We start from the raw sequence: 22,519 nt of genomic DNA on the forward strand, positions 1-22,519 counted from the left end.
CTCCTACACTCTCTTTCACATTTTTCTGCACCCCACTTCTCTATTGGGTCAACACATCATTTTATCCAATGTTCACTATTCACTATGAATTTGCATGAGACATAGTCCACATGAGACACTCTCTGATTGTCTGTCGAGACACACCCAAACTTCACAGGGGACTGCTTAACTTAATTGTTTCCAGAGCCCCCTCCCACTCATTGGGTTGTAAGGTATATATTCACTCATTTTACTGTTTACACACTAGCTATGAAGAAGCACTAAGGCATAGTGCGAAACGTCAGCTTTTCTTTTGTTGTGCTGTTTTTTGCTGTGGCATGTATTTTGTGATTTTTAATTAAAGGAGGAGTTTTTTTGGAGTGCGGCTGTCCCAGCTTTTTTCCTTCATCCTAACCAACACTAACTTCGCAGGTGAGCTAGTATTCCTCTGCAATGCCCTGTCCTGCATAGCGATCCTGTGACTGGTGACAACTTTACAGTGACAGGTTTGCAAGTTTGACATAAGCCTTAAAGGGGTTGTAAAGGTTTGGCTTTTTTTCTAAATTGGTTCCTTTAAGCTAGTGCATTGTTGGTTCACTTACCTTTTCCTTCAATTTCCCTTCTAAATGTTTTTTTTCTTTGTTTGAATTTCTCACTTCCTGTTTCTCTTCAGTAAGCTTTCCACCATCATCCGAGCGGTGGAAAGTCATTTAGAACAGCTTACTGAACAGCTTACTGAGGAGGAACAGGAAGTGAGAAAGTATTCTGCTCTGCCAGACACAGATGTACGGTGTGATAGAGCTGCGGAAATTTAGGACTGGATAACAGAAATACAAATACTTTGATAGGTAAAACAGCTCCCTTATATGTATTTCATCTGTGTATTTAGATGCCTGGAGTTCTTACAGAATTATTTGGAATGTGAATGCCAGAGCGTGGCGGGGAGCAGTGAGTAACTCAGTGATCGGCCTATAACTGTCTGCACTATTACTGTAAGGACAGAATAGCCCTATTAGTCATTTCAGTCACCCTTCCCAGTGTGAGGTGATGTAAGGACAAAAGAGAATTATTACTCCTGAGATGTATCCAGTAAAGACAAAAAACAGATGACACAATAATCCTGACCCAGAGGAGTTTATTTCAGGTAAAACCACAGAAGTTTCCTTTTTTTGAGCCTCTCTGCTTCCTTTTATTGTAATGTATTACCTCTACAGTCAGGGCTGCTGCCAGGGGCGGACTGACAACTTGTGGGCCCCCCGGGCAATATGAGATTATGGGGCACCCGGGCAATAGGAGATTATGGGGCCCCCAGGCAATAGATTATGGGGCCGTACAGTATACACACACACACACACACACACACAGTATACATACACAGTATACACACAGACACACAATATACACACACACAGTATACACACACACACACACACAGAATACACATACACACACTGAAAAGGTACTGGAGAGGCGGGGCAGCTATAATCTTGGGATTTTTTTAAAAAACACAGATTTTTACATACTGTCCCTGGTTTTACTCAGGCTGGCAACCCTGATGGGACCCCCTAGTGGCATGGGACCCTCTAGGAGTGCCTGAGTGTCCGAATGGTCAGTTCGCCCCTGGCTGCTGCACACAGGCCAAAAAACAAAAAAACAAAGAAGACTCATATTGGGTGCTTAGTAGGGATGAGCCGAACACCCCCCCCCGTTCGGTTCGCACCAGAACCTTCGAATGGACCGAACGTTCGCGCGAACATTTAGAACCCCATTGACGTCAATGGGACTAGAACGTTCGAATTCAAAAGTGCTCATTTTAAAGCCTAATGTGCAAGTTATTGTCGGAAAACAGGTTTGAGAACCCGGGTCTTGCCTCAGGGAACATGTATCAATGGAAAAAAAGTTTTAAAAACGGTCGTTTTTTCTGGAGCAGTGATTTTAATGATGCTTAAAGTGAAAAAAAAATGAAAAATTCCTTTAAATATCGTACCTGCTGGGTGTCTATAGTATGCCTGTGAAGTGGCACGTGTTTAGAACTGTCCCTGCACAAAATGAGATTACTATAAGAAAAAAGTAATTTAAAACTGCTTGCGGCTTTATTGTAATGTCTGGTTCCTGCAATATGGATGAAAATCATTGAGAAAAATAGCATGGGTAACTCCCCCCAGGTCATTACAAGCCCCTTTGGCCCTATATACTTTTGAACAGCATTATACATGCGGTGCAAACAAGACAGGCACTGTAGGTTTGTTGTTAAGTAGAATGTTTGTAATTTTGAACTTGTACTGTGTACTTTAAAGTGTAGCTTCAACCATAAAATCTTTTTTTAAGCTTTTCTGAAAACATAGAGAAGGGTTATCACCCCTGTAAACATTTGTTTTGCTGACTGTGTGCATCTGTTCAGAAGATTGCAATTCACTTTCTGTCCCAATGACAAATGATGTTTTGAAAATTTGGGTTTTTTAGTGAAACAAGGATTGGTGATAAAGCATCAGTGGACAGGAGACACCCCTTACAGAAGAGAATTTCCCTTCCTAGGTGTAGATTTCCTCTCACTTCCTGTTGTCTCCTTCCGTTTGCAAGTAGGAGTCGTTTGTAAGTTGGATGTTTGAAAGTAGGGGCCTGCCGTATATACTCTGCAGAAATTTGGGCCCTAGGTGTTGGTGTTGCCACAACACTGTAAGCCCTCACAGTTAGTTTTGGTGGGAGCTGGAACGCCCTGCTGTGTGAACTATTATATCAAGAATTGTAATTACATGCCATTGTTGAACAGTGGTAGAAAAATTGGGCCTTTGGTGCTGGCGCTGGTGCCACAAGCTCTCACATTTACTCTTGGTGGGCACAGGAATGGGCCCTGCTGTGAAATATTAGATCAAGAATTTTAACTACATGACCCTGTTGAACAGGGGCAGAAAAATTGGGCCTTTGTTGGTGGTGGTGGTGGTGCTGGTGCCACAACTCTGTAAGCCCTCACAGTTACTCTTGGTGGGCACAGGAATTGGGCCATGCTGTAAAATATTAGATTAAGAATTGTAATTACATGTCCCTGTTGAACAGGGGCAGAACAATTGGGTCTTTGGTGGTGGTGGTGCTGGTGCCACAACTCTGTAAGCCCTCACAGTTACTCTTGGTGGGCACAGGAATGGTCCCTGCTGTGAAATATTAGATCAAGAATTGTAATTACATGCCCCTGTTGAACAGGGGCAGAAAAATTGGGCCTTAGGCACTGGTGCTGGTGCCACAACACTGTAAGTCCTCACAGTTACTCTTGGTGGGTGCAGGGATGGGCCCTGCTGTGAAATATTAGATCAAGAATTGTAATTACATGCCCCTGTTGAAAAAATTGGGCCTTTGTTGGTGGTGCTGGTGCCACAACACTGCAACCCCTCACAGATTCTCTAGTTGGAGCGCAGGAATGGGCCCGCTGCAAAGTATTGCATCAACAATTGTAATTACACGCCCCTGTTAAACAGGGGCAGGAAAATTGGGCCTTTGGCACTGGTGCTGGTGCCACAACACTGCAACCCCCCACAACACTGCAACCCCTCACAGATAGAAACAAAATTGTGTAGCGCTATGGCAAATTAATATCTATAATGGTAGTTCCTCATGGGAACAATGGGAACATAAATAAAGTAACAAATGCAATAAAAAAGTTCTCATGAAAGATAAAGTCCAATGGTTGTAAACACAAAGTCCATATATCTGTAGACACCACGGAGCGCAGGAATGAGCCCGCTGCAAAGTATTGCATCAAAAAATGTAATTACAGGGGCAGAAAAATTGGGCCTTAGCCACTGGTGGCGGTGCCCAGAACCAAAAATGTTCTTACAAGCTATCAGCATGATCATTGAGGAGGAAAAGGATAGTCAAGGATAGCAAGCATAACAGTATAGTCACTCAGCATCAGCATAGGCAGTCTTGAAGGGATCTGACATTTCAAAAATAATTATTCAGTTACATCAGCATCAGGTGCTTGGTAGCTGGTGGTGATCCAAGCCTGATTCATTTTTATGAAGGTCAGTCGATCGACCGAGTCGGTGGAGAGGCACACCCTGTGGTCGGTTACAAAGCCTCCAGCAGCTTTGGACAAACTGCAGAGGATAAAGGCAGTACACACACTATGTAGTTTTAGGTGAAAACTGCAGAGGACACGGGAAGTACACACCACGTAGCTTTAGGTGCAAACTGCAGTGGACACGGGCAGTACACACCAAGTAGCTTTGGGTGCAAACTACAGAGGACACGGGCAGTACACACCAAGTAGCTTTAGGTTCAAACAGCAGAGGGCAAAGGCAGTACACACCACGTAGCTTTATAGTGCACACTGCAGAGGACACGGGCAATACACACTACGCAGCTTTAGGTGCAAACTGCAGAGGACACGGGCAGTACACACCAAGTAGCTTTAGGTGCAAACTGCAGAGGACAAAGGCAGTACACACACTACGTAGCTTTAGGTGCAAACTGCAGAGGACACGGGCAGTACACACCAAGTAGCTTTAGGTGCAAACAACAGAGGACACGGGCAGTACACACCAAGTAGCTTTAGGTGCAAACTACAGAGGACAAAGACAGTACACACCACGTAGCTTTATGGTGCATACTGCAGAGGACAAAGGCAGTACACACACTACATAGCTTTAGGTGCAAACTACAGAGGACACAGGCAGTACACACCAAGTAGCTTTAGGTGCAAACTGCAGAGGACACGGGGCAGTACACACCAAGTAGCTTTAGGTGCAAACTACAGAGGACACGAGCAGTACACACCAAGTAGCTTTAGGTGCACACTGCAGAGGACACAGGCAGTACACACTACGTAGCTTTAGGTGCAAATTGCAGAGGACACAGGCAGTACACACCAAGTAGCTTTAGGTGCAAACTGCAGAGGACAAAGGCACTACACACACTACATAGCTTTAGGTGCAAACTGCAGAGGACACGGGCAGTACACACCAAGTAGCTTTAGGTGAAAACTACAGAGGACACGGGCAGTACACACCAAGTAGCTTTAGGTGCAAACTACAGAGGACAAAGGCAGTACACACACCACGTAGCTTTATGGTGCATACTGCAGAGGACACAGGCAATACACCACGTGAGAATACTGCAGCTAGCACAATCACCTGCCTGCCAGTAAATTAGGAATAGCTGATCTAGGTAAACTATACAGTGTATAAATATATGTACAACACCTGGGATGCATATATATCCTCTACACACTGTTACTTTAACTGACTAGCCTGCCTGCTTTACCTACCTAGAAAAAATGACACTGTCTCTCTCTCTCTGTCTGTCTTTAACCACCGCCGCAACACACTACACAAGTCTGACCTGCAGGCGGCCTTTTATAGTGTGGGGTGTGTACTAAACCCCCTGAGCCATAATTGGCCAAAGCCACCCTGGTTCGTATTTCGCCGAACGGTCGAACATACGATGTTCGAGTCGAACATGGGTTCGACTCGAACACGAAGCTCATCCCTAGTGCTTAGTGGGTACATGGTCAACACAGAGGGGACTTCTATCTTCCATTGTGATCACTGGGGCTCCCCTGTTAACTGATCAGACCCAATAAAATAAAAATATGAAAAACCTTAAATTTTGAGGCTGACATTGCTAACCTATATCTGAAAATGCTAGCTTATTTATTTTAGGTACTTACTGTTGTGCTCATAAGTTTACATACCGTGGCAGACGTTAAGAAAAGCCCAGAGCAAGGGAATGAAATGCAGTGTGCGGGGGGCTGGCATGACTAGAGTAACAGGGGACTGTAGGGACAAGTGGATTGGCTGGCCAGAGCGGGGGCGGAGGAAGGGAGTTTACAAATGGGAAGGGATTCCGCCCCCGGGAAACACAACGTGGAGAAAAGTTCCCGCCCACCCTCCCCTTAATGTTGTCCGTGTCTGTGTGTTCGTTGGTGTTGTGTTGCGTGTTCTTTATCTATTGCACAGGGTCTGCAAAAGGACTGTCGTGGTAGCGTTTGTTGGTCTCTGCGAGTGAAGGAGTATACTTCGGAAAGCCGAATTAAGGACCTGTCGGTGACATGGGGCCGGTTATGGTGGATCCAGATAACGGAGATTGATTATCGAGCACTGCGGTCGTGGGTTGGCTTGAGGCCTGTCAGAAGAATAAGAGAGACCGCAGTGCAATATATTGTTATATATATGTTATATATATTGGATATGGATAGTGATAGAGTTTTTTTTCCTGCAGAGACCAACAATAGGTATTTGGAGGTTATAACAGATGTTTTATTATGTTAATGTTAATTTATAATGGTTTTAATAAATAAGGCTGCTACGGCCTATATTTTTCTCCAACTCCTGGTGTGGTCTTAATTTAAAGAGGTAAAGGCTGGGGGTTGGGTAATATTAAGAAAGGGGTTGTTTAAAGGAGGTGCATCTGTTATACAATAGTCATGATTTCTTGGCCATTTTTCAGAGAATAGGATTGATAACACAGAATTTTTTCTTTCACTCATGGTTAGTGTTAGGCTGAAGCCATGTATTATCAATCAACTGTGTTTAGTTTTTTTAAGTCATAATCACAGCAGAAACTACCCAAATGACGTGATCAAAAGTTTACATACCCCAGTTCTTAATACCGTGTATTACCCCTTTAACATCAATGACAGCTTGAAGTCTTTTGTGATATTTGTGGATGAGTCTCTTTATCTTCTCAGATGGTAAAGCTGCCCATTCCTCTTGGCAAAAAGCCTCCAGTTCCTGTAAATTCTTGGGCTGTCTTGCATGAACTGCACGTTTGAGATCTCCCCAGAGTGGCTCAATGATATTGAGTTCAGAAGTCTGAGATGGCCACTCCAGAAACTTTACTTTATTCTGCTGTAGCCAATGGCAGGTCAACTTGGCCTCGTGTTTTGGATCCTTGTCATGTTGGAATGTCAAAGTACGTCCCATGTGCAGCTTCCTGGCTGATGAAAGCAAAAGTTCATCCAGTATTTTTGATAACATACTGCATTCATCTTGCCATCAATTTTGACCAAATTTCCTGTGCCTTTGTAGCTCACACATCCCCAAAACCTCAGCAATCCACCTCCGTATTTCACAGTAGGAATTGTGTACCTTTCATCATAGGCCTTGTTGGCTCCTCTCCAAATGTAGTGTTTATGGTTGTGGCCAAAAAGCTCAATTTTGGTCTCATTACTCCAAATGACTTTGTTACAGATGTTTTGAGGCTTGTCTCTGTGCAGTTTCGCATATTGTAAGCAGGATACTTTGTGGCATTTGCATAGTAATGGCTTTCTTCTGGTGACTCGACCATGCAGTCCATCTTTCTTCAAGTGCCTCCTTATTATGCATCTTGAAACAGCCACACCACATGTTTTCAGAGTCCTGTATTTCACCTGAAGTTATTTGTGGGTTTTTTTTTTGCATCCCAAATTTTTTTTCTGGCAGTTGTGGGTGAAACCATTGCTGGTCTACCTGACCATGGTTTGGTTTCAACAGAACCCCTTATTTTCCACGACTTGATTAGAGTTTGAACACTGCTGATTGGCATTCTCAATTCCTTGGATATCTTTTTATATCCATTTTCAGTTTTATACAGTTCAATTACCTTTTCCCACAGATCCTTTGACAATTCTTTTGCTTTCCGCATGAATCACAATCCAGAAACGTCAGTGCAGCACTGGATGAAAGATGCAAGGGTCAGTGCAGAAACTCTTTGACCTTTTATACACACACACACTAATTACAAGAAAACAGATCACAGGCGAGGATGGTTACCTTTAATAGCTATTCAAACCCCTTTGTGTCAACTTGTGTGCATGTTATCAGGCCAAAATCACCAGGGTGTGTAAACTTTTGATCAGAGTAATATGGGTGGTTTCTGTTGTCATTATGATTTAAAAAGAGTAAACACAGTTGATTTATATTAAATGGCTTCAGCCAAACACTAACCATGAGTGAAAGAAATGTTTTTGTGTTATTCATATTCTCTGCAAAATGGCCAAGAAATCATAAATTCTACCAGGGTATGGAAACTTATGAGCACAACTGTATATACGGTACTGTAGTGCCATCAATTTTCTCGTATTTATACTGAACATTTAGATGAGCCCCTGCTCTCAAGGAGTTTACATTGTAAAGTCTCTAACTCACATACAAAGATATACATACTGGGGCCAATTAACCTACCAGCATGTCTTTGGAGTGTAAGGGGACCTGTAAACCAGGCAGGTAGTGCCACAGTTGGGATTTGAACCAACAACCCTAGTGCTTCTTGTCTTTCTGTGTTACTTACCTGGAACAAGCATGGAGATTAAACAGTCGCTACTCCTAATCTGCTTACTTATTCAGTGACTCATAAGTAATAATGTCAGAGGATCAGCATGACAGCCAGGCAAATAAAATTTCAGTAGCGGCAGCCTCGATTTTTCTTTTAGAATGGGTTTACCTTTAAAACAGTTCTTCACCCTAAAGAACATGTTGGGCTGGCCTGCCTCCCCTCCCTCTCTTATGGCGCGTACACACGACCATTATTCATGTCATGCAAAAAAACAAAGTTTTTCTCAACATGATTTGTCGCGATTCCTCTCAAGCCTGCCTTGCATACAGACGTTCGTGAAAAAAAAGCTTGAGCAAAGCGTGGTGACGTACAACACATACAACGGCACTATAAAGAGGAAGTTCAATTCAAATGGCGCCACCCTTTGGGCTGCTTTTGCTAATTTCCCTGTCTCATAACTTGCTTCTGAGCATGTACGTTTTTTCCCCCTCGTAAAAGCGTACACACGACCGTTTTTCACGACATGGAAAAGAACAACGTGAAAAAACGACGAGAATAAATAGAGCAGGTTCTAAAAAAATTTAGCCCATTTTTATCGTTGAGAAAAATGCTCTGGAGCATACACATGACCGTTTTTCACGACCAATTAAAAAAACTCGTCATGAAAAACGGTTGTGGGTATGCGGCATAAGAAATGAATGTCTTAATGTTTTTTTGTTTTTTTTTAACAGCTTTATTTTTGATGCAAAGCAGCACTTGCACAATTTTCAGCTAAGCGGAGAAATACTCCCAGCCCCCTGCGCACTGAGAGAGCCCTATGTACCGAGAGACCATCTGCGCAGTTTTCCAAGCACAAGCAAAGACTGCAACGGAGGAAGTCTGAAAACCTCCCTGTCTTTTGCTCATCCACGGTAAACCACCAAGACCTGAAGGTTGGGCAGAGCTTTTTTTTGGGAATATTAAACTTTTGACCTCACCAAAGCTTTTGAAATAATGTGAAAGTATGCAAAGCAAATTTGCACATTATAGCAGACTTATATTGTGAAGTGACTCCCTCCAGCGCTACAACGTCCGCAATCTCTCTCATTGTTGACATGTCCATTTTCTTCTAGGTTCAGGAGTCTTTGGTCGTCTTGATTATCCAGTCCAGGATGAAGTAACTGTAGCACCCCCCTACTTTTAGTACGGGCGCTACACTAAAATTAGTCGGGGATGGGAGGCTTAATCACTCCCATTCACAAATTATGGAATTTAGGCTGCTGCCAATTCCAGAATCTGTCCTGTAGGTCAGTCTGCGCGCCAGGGGTACGTTGACACCCCTGGGCGGCAGTTGGCGCTAGAGGGGTTCTGGGGGATCCACCTCTTTTCAGCAGCCAATCAAGGGGGTTTTTCCCTCGTTGGGCATGGTGGGAAGGGGGATATATCTGTGGCGGCCGTTTTTTGGCGGGTTGTTCTAGCGGGGCCCGAGTTCCAAGTGCGGTACCCACCTTCAGGGTACGCGCATCCATGGGCCCCACCACTGCGTCCTGCCATGCCGAGGTCAAGCACCATGATTAAAGAGGGACCCCAGCGGCTTGCTGGGTCCCAAACTGTTGCTGAAGGGATCCCAAGCTAGGAGCTGTGCGGTGGGAATTGGCTCGGGAGAACCTAGAACCAGAGGTTGTCCGGAAGGCCTAGACGAACCACCGGGGATCCAGTCACCGCACCGTATGACAGGAATGCTCAGACTGTCAGGGGGTGACCTTGATTGAACTAACTGGGAGGATCTACTCAACCTGACTTTTCTAAATCCTAAATTGTCCAGCCTGTGGCAGAGGCCCTGAGGCAGGCCTGTGGCAGAGGCCTGTATCCTCCCAGAGATTTTTCTTTGCAGGTGACTCTCCGGTTGCCAGGCACTAGATAACTGCCTGTCCGGGGGCACTTTACCCACCCTGATTGGGTGGCGACGAATTGATTTGCATCATTGCTGAGAGCAGGCTTGCTCTCTCCTAACATCCAGAGGCCTGATACTAAAGTTCCTCTACTCTCATCAGCCTTTTTTCCTGTCGTGTGCCTTTTTGATGTTGGCCAGTTTGGGTCTTGGAATAAAGCTTTGAAACTGAATTTGTGTCTGGACACTTGCTCTTTATTCACACTCACAGAAGTCACCCCTAGACCAAGTCAAGAAGGTAACTTAGAAAGCCGATCCTGAATCAAACAGCGGCTCCTGCGGGGGTAGCGATACATAACTATTGCGTATAGAAGGTCCCTCATTCCAGCCCTTACCTGAGATGCGCATTTGATGTGTCATATTCATAAAAACCGGGTTATAAGAGGAAAATTTTTAGGGCAGAACAGACATGCAGAGCCTCTTCTGCCTAAAATATCTCTCTGCTAGCAGTTTTTAACTTTTCAAAGTTTAGTTCCAACCAGTGAAAATAACTGGTCTCAGGGTGATACACAGAGATACAACAAATCCTACATAAATTGTACCTGGTTATCTGGAGTCCTATCATCTCTACATCTGTTCAAAGTGCTACATTTATAAAGCTTGTCTGAGAGTTCAAACAAAAGTGGGTGGAGAGCTAAAGTTTCACTCTGCAGAGCTAATTGGAGAGAAAGGACACACCCTCCTTTACACAGCTCACAGGAACAAGGCTGTCAATCAGCTGGAGGTCCCTCCCCTGTCACCATTGTTCTCTCTGTGTCAGGAAAATTGGTCATAGTTGATTCGTGCTTATAGCAGAGGAAGGAAGCAGCAGACAGAAATGACACTTAGTGCACTTAATTGAGACAAGTACACTATAGAAGGATATGCTTTATTCATATTTAATATCCGAGGTTTACAACCACGTTAGAATAAAACTCTGGACCTGCCATGTCTAACCTCCAAGTTGCTTAACCATTTTCTGATTTGCTGACTCAAAAGCAATATGTACCTAGTGAAGTCACAGGAAAGCGAGAAACGCTGATATGCATTTTTGTTCCAGTCAAAAGTACTGAGACAATTAAATCAACAAAAACCAGGCAACCAGCATCTTTAAAAGGTGAGCACAGCAACAGCAGTTTATGTCATCTAAGGTTTTCTTATTATCTGTGTCTGTAGATTGTATACAGTCATTCATATATCTCTTTATCAGCTTACAAACACTGTCAGATGTGATGGATCACTTGTTTGAACTTCTGCAATCACTGTGTAGTCATGCAATAAACTTTCTTCTTTGTCTGGTTTCTGAGGTTAACCTAATCAGCCTAGACCTGGTGCATTTCCTCCATTTTTCATATAAGCATAAATACATGTATCCAGTTCTTACCTGACGGGCATACCCACAGACAAAAATCCATCCACCTTGTGTCCCATTGGAAGATTCCTCCAGGTATCAGACATTTGATTAGAGTCTGGGGGTACCAAGGCTGCCAGGCTGGTAGGACTATGGGATGACAGGTAAATGGACACAAGTAGCAGTAGAGTCAGTTTCTCCATGATCTCCTCCTGTTCCAGTGTTCCCTATAAAGATAAATGGCATCTGTTAGCAAAGGACTCTTGAAAAACTCTTTAGGTACTATCTATAGATAGATAGTAAAATGCCCTCTAGGGACAGGCTGATTTATATACTGTACTGTATGTTAACTACTAGAATACAGGGTATAGAAGAATAATATGGAAAGTGTTGTCATATATAATGCATACACTAAAATGGAAGAACTTTCCAAGCAAGATTGCCCCCAGTCATGGTCTATGGATAGTATAAAGATGTATATGCAAAATTTTAAATGAAAACAATTGTAGCGCTGTGTTCATAAATCATATAAACATATCTAAAACATGTAAAATATATAAACAAATCACCACGTGAAAGAGTGTTATAGTGATTAAACATGACAAAAAAGAAGAGAAAAATTTATGAAATTATACTAAATATATGTATGATCTCTATACAAATATTAATAAGTGTTCATCCAAAATCAACACTTAAAGTGTGAGAAAAATAAAAAATAAATCAAGTCCATAAATTGTAGTGTTTTTCCAGGTGTTCACACTAAGGCTGCATTCACAAAACGGGTCGTTTTAACCTTTTTTTTTTTTACAACACATTGTTGTCTATGCCGAACGCCGAAAGCCGCCTGAAAAAAGGGTCCGGGACTGGTTTTCAGGCGGCAGGCGTATGGCGTTTCGGCGTGAGATGTGAACCATCTCCATAGACAAGAATGTAAAATCATCCCTCCAGCGGCATGAGCGTCGGGCATCGGGCGTAAATACGCAAAGGTGTGAATGCAGCCTTAAAGGGGTTGCAAAGGTACAATTTTTTTTTTCTTAAATAGCTTCCTTTACCTTAGTGCAGTCCTCCTTCACTTACATCATTATTCCATTTTGCTTTTAAATGTCCTTATTTCTTCTGAGAAATCCTCACTTCCTGTTCTTCTGTCTGTAACTCCACACAGTAATGTGAGGCTTTCTCCCTGGTGTGGAGTGTCGTGCTGGCCCCCTCCCTTGGCCGACAGGAGAGTCAGGACGCTCTCTACGTTGCAGATAGAGAAAGGAGCTGTGTGTTAGTGGGCGTCCTGACTCTCCTGTAGCCCAATGGAGGGGGCGAGCACGACACTCCACACCAGGGAGAAAGCCTTGCATTACTGTGTGGAGTTACAGACAGAAGAACAGGAAGTGAGGATTTCTCAGAAGAAATAAGGACATTTAAAAGCAAAATGGAAGGATGAGGTAAGTGAAGGAGGACTGCACTGAGGTAAAGGAAGCTATTTAGGGAACAAATTGTACCTTTACAACCCCTTTAAACAAACATTCAATCTTCTTAAAAAACTTGAAATAATTCTTCCACCACACCACTTGTGTTTCTGTGATTGCCGCGTAGCTCTGCCCAGACACGTTTCATCAAACTGATTTCTTCAATGGGATAGGCTACACGGCATAGCTGCATTCCCTTTATATCCCGCCCGCCACTTAGTGTGGACTTATTGAGACTGTGCATGTGCGCGCTCCGTGTCTCCCTGACCGCAATACATCGGCTCTGACCCTGTCTGCTGTAAACATACAGGTATTGGCACTATACCAATTATATTAAATTATATACAAAATTAAATAAAAACAGCATAACCCAAATAAGTAATTGGCTTGTGGTTAGAGTAATTTACATAGACCAGTCTATAAGGAATAGTCTAATGTAGGCCCTACAATATTACTAAGTAGTGAATAACATTCAAAACTGATAAATTATTATATATACAATTATCCAGCACAATTTTAAAATTATTCATAATTAGATAAAATTCAATTCAATTCAATTAAAATTAAAATAGTTAGAGCATATATTATTACAAACTGCTCCACAACTACACTTAAACAGTCATATATTATTTTTTTTTCATTAAAAATGTTGCATATATATCATACCATTCAAGTAGCAGCTTTAGGCATATATACACTGTGTACATATATTTATACTAATATTTTTTTCCTGTGCGCAGTGGGGGTTTGAGAAGGTAAAGGGGTGCGTATACTATCTCTAACCAGAGTTTCATAGTATAAAGATGCACTGTGCTTAGTCAGTGATCCTCTGTCCAGCAACAAATTACTATTTGGAAATCATTAAAATAGTAATGTATTGCAAGGATGACATGGTGCTGTAATACAGGGCTGCCAAACAGATTTTTTTCAATATCACTTTAAGATTGTAATTCCCATTAGTTTCTTTTCTTTTTGAGTGGTCACCTGGACAATTAAAGTGATTCTAAAGGTTGGAATTCTTAAAAAACAAACAAACGTGATACCCGCTCTGTGTAATGGTTCTGCACAGAGCAGCCCCAATGCTCTTCTTTTTTTGTTCCACTGCCAGCACTCCTGGCTCCTCCCCCCTGCCAAGTGCCCCCAATAGCAAGCCTGTTTCTATGGGGGCACTCTAGCAGGCGCGCTCCTGAGCTGTGCTCCTGTGAATTAACATTGTCCATTCACACACAGTGCATGGCTGGGCCCCACCCCCGCTCTCTCCTCATTGGCTCATTGGGTGTAATTGACAGCAGCAAGAGCCAATGACTCCTGCTGCTGTAGGAGCCAATGAGGAGAGAGAGTGAATGTATATATTAGTAAACCTGCTGCACTATCCCTATAGCTAAATCTAAGAACACGGCGGCATATTCTTCAAGATCTGAGGCGGCGGAACGTATGTCCTTTACGTTACACCGCCGCAAGTTTAAGTGGCAAGTGCCTGATTCCCAAACCACTTACCTGTAAACTTGCGGCGGCGTCGCGTAAAGTCCACCCGCGCAAGCCCTCCTAATTCAAATGATCCCGGTAGGTGGCGTGGATCATTTAAATTAGGCGCGCTCCCGCGCCGATCGTAATGCGCTTGCTGCGTCGGGTAAATTACCCGACTTGCATTGCGCTAAATGACGTCTCACGGACGTCATTTGTTTTGACTGTAACGTAAATGGCGTCCAGCACCATTCACGGACGACTTACGCAAACGACGTTAAATTTTCAAATTTCGACGCGGGATCGACGGCCATACTTAACATTGAGTACGGCACCTAGGGGGCATCTTTATCTTTACGCCGCGTATCGCTTACGGAAACAACGTTAAAATACTACGGCGGGGGGCGTGGCTTGGACATGGCCGAGTGAGGCAGCAGACTCCCTGAGCTCCTCACACACCGACGCTACAATAGCCTGATCCGACAGATCCGCGGCCACAAATAGGACGCCAAAGGCATGTGCCAGAACCGGAGAGCCTCCTCCAGGACCAGGACAGCTTTGGAGCCCGGAATCGGCACGATCAACGCCTATTTCGGCGGCGGAACGCAGTCGAGTGCTGGGCCATCCAAGATGGCGCCCGGGAAAAGCAAGGGCGCGGATGCTTCAACGAAGCACGCGCTGAGGCCTACTACACCGCCGCAGCACGGGTCCCCCATACAGACGCCGGCACTGGTAAGGGATCCGACCCCCCCTGTCTCCCCAATCTCCACCGCATCACTAGGTCAGGGCTCTGACATCGCAGATCTGATGGGGGATAGGGACCTGCGACAGCACCTCCTGTCCCTCCCCACCAAGGAGGACCTGGACCACTTTGCCACCAGGGTTGAGAGGGCCTTTAAGCAGGACATTGAACAGCTGAAGTCAGACACCACTCAGCTAGGTACAAGGCTGGAGGCCCTGGAGCAGATAGTGGAAGAGGCCTTGCCTACCATCTCCCAGCTAAGGGATAGATGTGCTGCACAGGACAACCATATTGAGAGTCTCCTATCACAATTGGATGACTATGAGAACCGCAGCAGGAGGTCCAATATACGCATAAGGGGACTGCCTGAAGCTACTGGGGCCAGGGATATTATCCCTACACTGCAGGGCATTTTCAAGGAACTTCTAGGCCTCTCCCCTGCCGAGACTGTGGAAATTGACAGAGCACACAGGGCCCTGCGACCCCCATCGCAAGATGCGGAGAACCCGCGTGATATAATCTGTAAACTACACAGGTACACGGTCAAAGACCAGCTCATGCAACGAATGCGTAACCGCCCTTTCTTTGACTTTGATGGAGCATGCCTGTTCTTCTACCAGGATTTGTCACGCCGCACCCTGATGCAACGCAGGGCACTGGGCCCTCTTCTTGAATCCCTACGCTCGTCCAATGCCACCTATAGATGGGGGTTCCCCTTCGTTTTGCAGGCCAGCAGGGAAGGCAAGTCGGCAACCCTACGTACCAAGGATGACCTCCCGCATTTTTTGTCACAGCTACAGCTGGCCCCTGTGGATTTCCCGGACTGGAGGATCAATTCTGGCATTCTGATGGTGGCGATGCCCCAACCATGGCAGCAGGTTCGCCGCTCCCGAGGCCGCAAACGGTCCTCTTCGGCTGCAGTGATGCCGGGGTCTTCAATGGGAGATTGAGGCACCACGGAGCCGTTAGACTTCCAATCTGGGTCTCCTGGGAACTGACCCTCTGATGTAAATGGCCAGTATGGAGGGGGGCCATTGCAACTTTATTCCTTGGGATATCCCGGGCTTCTTCGGTACCTACAGCTCACATATTGTGGTTTGCCTACTCACCAGCCAGAAGCCTGGTGCCTTGTATTAAGGCCCCCTCTAGTTTTTCAATGTTTCATTTTTTGCTACCTTTTCAGCATTTTTTCTTTTTAAGATGGCCTTTTAATACGTGTTATGTGCCCTGCTGTCCGGGTTTTTTTCACCCGGAGATATTTTGAGACTTTGTGGAGTCGCAATGCTCCCGGATATATATGGTTTGCTTTTTGCTGTGTGAGGGGTGGGAAACACCTGACTTTCCATGTCCGATCACTTCTCCCACATAGGACTACCCGTTTTGGGTGCCAGCCCAGATTTGGGCGCTTCGCCCGGCCCAGGTGGCCCTCACAAGTTGGGGGGGCTCCCTGGGCTTGGTGAACAGTTTGGGGCTTCTCCTCTTATCGCCTTTGAGGCGTTCGAGTGGCCCTGTTTTATGTTTAATGTGCCTTATGTAATGTCTTTTTTATTAATGTGTTTTCTTCTCTCCCCTAACTTCCTCCTCTTCTTCCTCTCTTCTCTTCCTTCTGGACTCTTACCTCTAGCGCTTATTCAGCGTCAGACGGAGGGATCGGCACTCGCCGACTATAACAAGATGGGGACTAGCGCCTGGACAACCCTTAACGTCAACACATGGCTACGATCAAGGTAGTGTCATATAATGTGCGTGGGCTGTGCTCTCCCAATAAGCGGAATAGGCTCTGGCTAGAGCTTAAGAGATTGGGGGCCCAGGTAATATTTCTGCAGGAGAACCACTTCACCGCCTCCTCGCTTCCTAAACTGCCCAGCCACCTTTTTTCACAATGGTATCTTAGTAACTCCCCTACACCTAAGTCCAGGGGTACGGCAATAGCTGTCCATAGGAATTGCCCGTTCCAGCCCTCTGACCACAAGGTAGACCCCCAGGGGCGCTATGTGTTTTTGAAGGGCACAATAATGGGCCAGAAATACACCTTTGCAACCTTATATGCCCCGAATTCACAACAGATCATGTTTTTGGACCGGGTCCTGGACCAGCTGAGTGACTTCCGGGAGGGCAGACTGATACTGGGAGGGGACTTTAATGTCAGCCCTGATCCTCTCTTAGATACCTCTGCGAACAAATCTACCCACTCCCACGCCTTCCTGAAACACTTCAAAAAGACCCTTCAGAGACACACACTGGTGGACTGCTGGAGGGCCCTTCATGCTGAGGGGAGGGACTACAGCTACTTCTCCAGTGTACATAAAGTCTACACCAGAATAGATTTGATGCTGGTGGATCAGGGTTCTTTGGACCTCCTGCTAGAAACAACTATTGACCACATTACTATCTCTGACCATGCCCCTGTGACCCTTACGATCTCTTTAGCGCAGGCGCTGGCCAGGGCCAGGACTTGGAAGCTAAACTTGAATTTACTTGACGACGTGGGGGTGGTGGCGGGGGTTCAGGAGACTCTAACAAACTACTTTGCTGAGAATGCCAATGGTGAGGTCAGTGACGGCATCCTGTGGGAAGGTCATAAGGCAGTGGTTCGCGGTACTTTCATCGCCCTGGGAGCCAAACTTAACAGGGAGAGGCAGGCGGACTTCCAGAGGGTGCTACAGGCGCTGAGGCAGGCCGAACTTAGTCATAAGCGGACATCGGCCCCATCCGAGCTCTGCCGTCTGAACGAACTTAGACGGCTCTTTGCTAGGTTGCTAGATAGGAAAATCGCGCGTAAACTGCGTTACATGGCCCACGCGTACTATGAATACGGCAATAAATGCGGACGGATGCTGGCGCGTGCGCTTCGAAAGAAGAGGCTTGCGGCTCACGTGCATAAACTACACTCCCCTAAGGGAGAACCGGCTCAGCACTCCTCAAAGATTGCCTCGATGTTTCGCGAATACTACGAGAATTTATATAACCTGGGAGCCACCGACTCCCCTGTGGAGGTGACCCACAAAAAAACTAAAATTGAGTCGTATCTTGCCTCGATCGGGCTCCCCACCCTGCCCCCTGAGCAGGCGACTGGCCTTGAACACCCTATTTCCACGGAGGAACTTTTTGCGACTATTAAATCTCTTCCCTCTGGCAAAAGTCCGGGCCCGGACGGGTTCACGAAGGCGTATTACGTAAAAAATGTTGACAAAATACAGGCCCCCTTATGCACCCTTCTTAACTCACTGGCGTCGGGGGGCCAACTTCCAAGGGAGACTTTGTTGGCACACATTACGGTGCTTCCGAAGGACGGTAAGGACCCTGCTCAACCCCAGAGCTATCGCCCGATTTCCCTCTTAAATACGGACCTAAAAAAAATTTCAAAGATTTTGGCCAACCGATTGAAACCTCTTCTTCCTGACTTGGTGCACGCAGACCAAGCTGGCTTCATACCGGGGCGGGAAGCCAGAGATAACTCAAATAGGGCGATACAGCTGATCCACTGGGCGCGTGCACGCGATCGGATGCCTCCATACTTGATACTGTCCACCGACGCTGAAAAGGCATTCGATCGCGTGGACTGGCAGTTCCTCAGCGCGGTTCTGGAGAAGGCAGGGTTGGGCCCACATATGCTAAGCTGGATCTCTACGCTTTATGTCTCCCCCACAGCACAGGTTAAGGTGAACGGTGGCCTCTCGGCTGGGTTCGCGATCCGGAATGGCACAAGACAGGGGTGTCCGCTCTCGCCCCTCTTGTTTGCATTGGTCCTGGAACCGTTGCTGCAAAGGGTCAGATCTAACCCCAACATTAGAGGGGTAAATGTAGGCTCCCTGGAACACAAGCTCTCTGCTTATGCAGATGACATACTGTTTCATGTGGTGGAGCCCCTTGTCTCGCTGCCAGTCTTGATGGATGAATTCCGGGAATACGGGGAGGTGTCGAACTTCAAGATAAACTATTCGAAATCCGAGATACTGCCTGTCACTGTCCCCCCTGCCCTGGCGTCCTCCTTGAGGGACTCATTCCCCTTCAAGTGGTCCACGTCCTCCATGAAGTACCTAGGGATCCAGCTTACTTATAGTGTAGACTCACTTTATTCCCAGAACTATGTCCCTCTTTTGAAAAAGACTTCCCGGGACTTGCTGGCCTGGGATAGGACAATGTTCACATGGGTGGGACGGACGAACATCCTGAAGATGACAGTTCTGCCCCGTATCCTATTCCTCTTACAGATGATACCTATAAGATTACCGAAACGTTTTTTCACTGAACTACGGAGTATTTTTACTAAATTTGTATGGGGGGGTAGAAGACCTAGACTGGCAATGACGATCTTGCAAAGGTCCAAGTTGCGGGGAGGCTTGGGAATACCAAATATTCTTAGGTACTATCAGGCGATCGCACTACAGCGCATCCTGAACTGGAAGTTCCATACGTCCCTTAAGTTATGGGTCCCTCTGGAAAAGACAATGGCGGGACGGGACTTGTCCTACGCACCCTGGGTCCCGACGGACAGTAGAGGGCTCTCTGACTGGGTGTCCCCGTTGACGACTCACTCCCTGTCCATTTGGGATAAACTGAATGGCGGCCTGACACTGGCGCCGAGGACTTCTCCTCTGGCGCCTGTTGGAGGTTACCCGTGGTTCTCCCCAGGAGAGCTGAAAGCTTCCCTCGGAACGTGGGTTAGGGATGGGGTAGTTAGCCTCGCAAGATTTATGGACAGCGGAATTTTAACACCGCTGGCCACTTTACGCGCTCGATATGGTAGCTTTCCCTTTGACTTCTGGAGATACCGTCAGCTTGAGACCTTCACAGCAAAGTGTCAGAGGGTAGCACAGATCAGAACTAGCCTGACAGAGTATGAGCGCCTTTGGGCGTCAGAAGATCCAGAGCCCCATTTAATCTCGGTTCTATACCGACTGTTAGAGGACGCTTCCCCGAATCCCCGTCCTTACTTTGTTAGAGAATGGGAGAGGGACCTACAGATTGACCTTACGGATGACCAACTTTACCACTTATACCGCCTAACCCACAAGAGCTCAGTTGATGCCAAAACCCAAGAAAATAATTATAAGTTATTGACGCGTTGGTACAGGGTGCCGGCCGCGTTAGCTAGAATTTTCCCTAATGCTTCAGATAGGTGCTGGAGGGGGTGTGGACAGAGGGGCTCTCTCCTCCATATTTGGTGGGAGTGCCCGATGCTTCGCCCGTTCTGGGACATGGTTGCTAAACACGTGTCTGAGGGCTTGGGCATGGATGTTCCGGCCCAACCCCAACATTTCCTGCTCCACGTCCCCCCCATTCCCCTGTCACGGTATAAACGTAGTGCTCTCCCCCACCTCCTCAATGCGGCAAAACGACTTATTCCGATTCATTGGAAAAGCTCACACATTCCCAGTGAGCAAGACTGGTTGGGGAAGGTGGGGGAGATCATGGAAGCGGAAGGTTGGCTGGCCACCTGCAGGGATACCCGCGAAAAATTTGAGGCCACCTGGGCAGAGTGGAAGGCCCACGTACATGACACAGCTTTGCTCTCCTCCAGTTTGGATGAGGCGCTACTGGTGTTGGCTGACCCCTCCTTTGGGGAACTTGTCCGGGCGCATCGTCAGACGACCTCCTGAGGCTCCGGGATGACGGGGGTCCTTTAGGTCGGCGAGTGTGGTGAGTGCTGATCCTTCTACCTTCCTATCTATCTTCTCTCAACTCTCTCTGTCCCTCCTCCTGACCTCCACTCTGTTCCTTTATCCCTTGCCCCTCTTCCCCCTCCTGAATGTTTAATGCATAGATATTTGTTTAATATTGGGACCATCGATGCGACCCCTAACCTGGTTGACTAGTCCCATTTCTCAGGTCTGTTACAATTAGCATGTAGCAAAGGGAGCCACCTTGCTGTCTGCCGGGGAGCGGGGGCATGGGGACACATTCCCTCCCCCGTTATTTTGGGGGGACCCGCCCATGAGGATCGAATGTCCCGGGTGGGTGGAGTGTCCGCCTGTCCATGCTTTATGGCGGGCCACTGCTCCCGGTTTAATGTTTGCCTGAGCTCGGACCGAAGGCACTTTCCCTTAGAGTCCCTTCTCTCCCCTATCCCCTTCCCCCTCCCTTTGGCCCACTATCCCTTATCCCTCCCCTCCCTCTCTGTCACCCCCTACTCTGGTTATTGTTATTATTTTGTATTGGCTTTCTGTCTGATTGATAATGCCGCACTGTACAACTGTCAATACCTCTTTTCTTTGAAAAATGAAAATAAATATTTTACAAAAAAAAAAAACACTACGGCGGGCAAGCGTACGTTAGAGAATCGGCGTGACTAGTCATTTGCATATTCTACGCTGACTGCCACCTAGCGGTCAGCGTAAATATTGCAGCCTAAGATACAACGGCGCAGGCCGTCATATCTTAGGCATGTTTAAGTGTATCTCAGTTTGAGAATACACTTAAACATAGGATAGGACTTACGTCGGCGTATCTGCTGATACGCTGGCGTAAATTATTTGAGAATATGGCCCACTGTGTTACAAAACTAGATGATATAGAAGGCAACTAAACACCAGTCTGCATCCAACCACCTGTGCATATGCAAATAATATATTACCTTTAAGAGTGCAGCGCTCTCTTTCAATACCTTAAGGGCATAGATTAATTAGTACTTTATATATTAATTAATATAAATATAATATATATTAAATAATCTATGCACTTAACATATTAAAGGAGAGCGCTGCACCCTTGAAGGAAGTAATGAGGAGAGAGAGAACCAGGAGAGCCGCTGCTTTCATGCACATCACTGGATGGAGATTGGGCTCAGGTAGGTATAAGGAGGACTGGGGGGGAGGGGGGTCCAAAAGATTTTTTACCTTATTGCATAGAATGCATTAAGACAAAAAAAAAATGCTTTTAGAACCACTTTAAAGAAGTAGAGTCACAGACAGAAATAATAATAATAATAATAATAATAATAATAATAATAATAATAATAATAATATGGAGGGGGTCCAACCCTTTTTCTATTGCATTCCAAACTAAATGAACGTTTGGCTACATACTTTAGCACAGCAGTTGTTTTGTTTCAAATAGCATGTAAAATTGTATCCAAATCTTGTATCTACATGTAACCACAGTCAGCAGCCAATCCTGGATGGGAAAGACTAGTAAACTATTTATGGGGCACAAAGGGATTGATATGCTAAAGGCAAAAAAAAAAGGTCCTGCCCGACTTTGGTCCGAATGCAATGCAAAATCAGCTATACAATCAGACAAACATTGCATGTGATTTGCACGGCAGTGGGGTGCGAATCACATCGCACCAATGTGAACCCAGCCTAAATGAGATGAAGCTTCACTTTGCAAACAATACTTAATCACATGCAAGGAAAAAAAGAAAT

At 45.8% G+C, this 22,519-nt stretch overlaps 1 protein-coding gene across 2 annotated transcripts in view; it reads right to left on the reverse strand.

Annotated features, from left to right (window-relative positions):
* Nucleotides 1–22,519, reverse strand: part of LOC120932565 (protein NDNF-like) — a 74,702-nt gene that overhangs the window by 20,922 nt on the left and 31,261 nt on the right. Inside the window, exon 2 of one of the 2 annotated variants that reach the window (XM_040345045.1) lies at nucleotides 11,520–11,713. In XM_040345045.1, the coding sequence (XP_040200979.1) occupies nucleotides 11,520–11,689 (170 nt within the window). In that variant the 5' untranslated portion in view covers nucleotides 11,690–11,713. Of the gene's footprint in view, nucleotides 1–11,519; nucleotides 11,714–22,519 lie in introns of those variants that run through there. The other variant, XM_040345046.1, reaches the window with a different exon arrangement.

Source organism: Rana temporaria, chromosome 3, assembly GCF_905171775.1.
Source record: "Rana temporaria chromosome 3, aRanTem1.1, whole genome shotgun sequence".
NCBI lineage: Eukaryota > Metazoa > Chordata > Amphibia > Anura > Ranidae > Rana > Rana temporaria.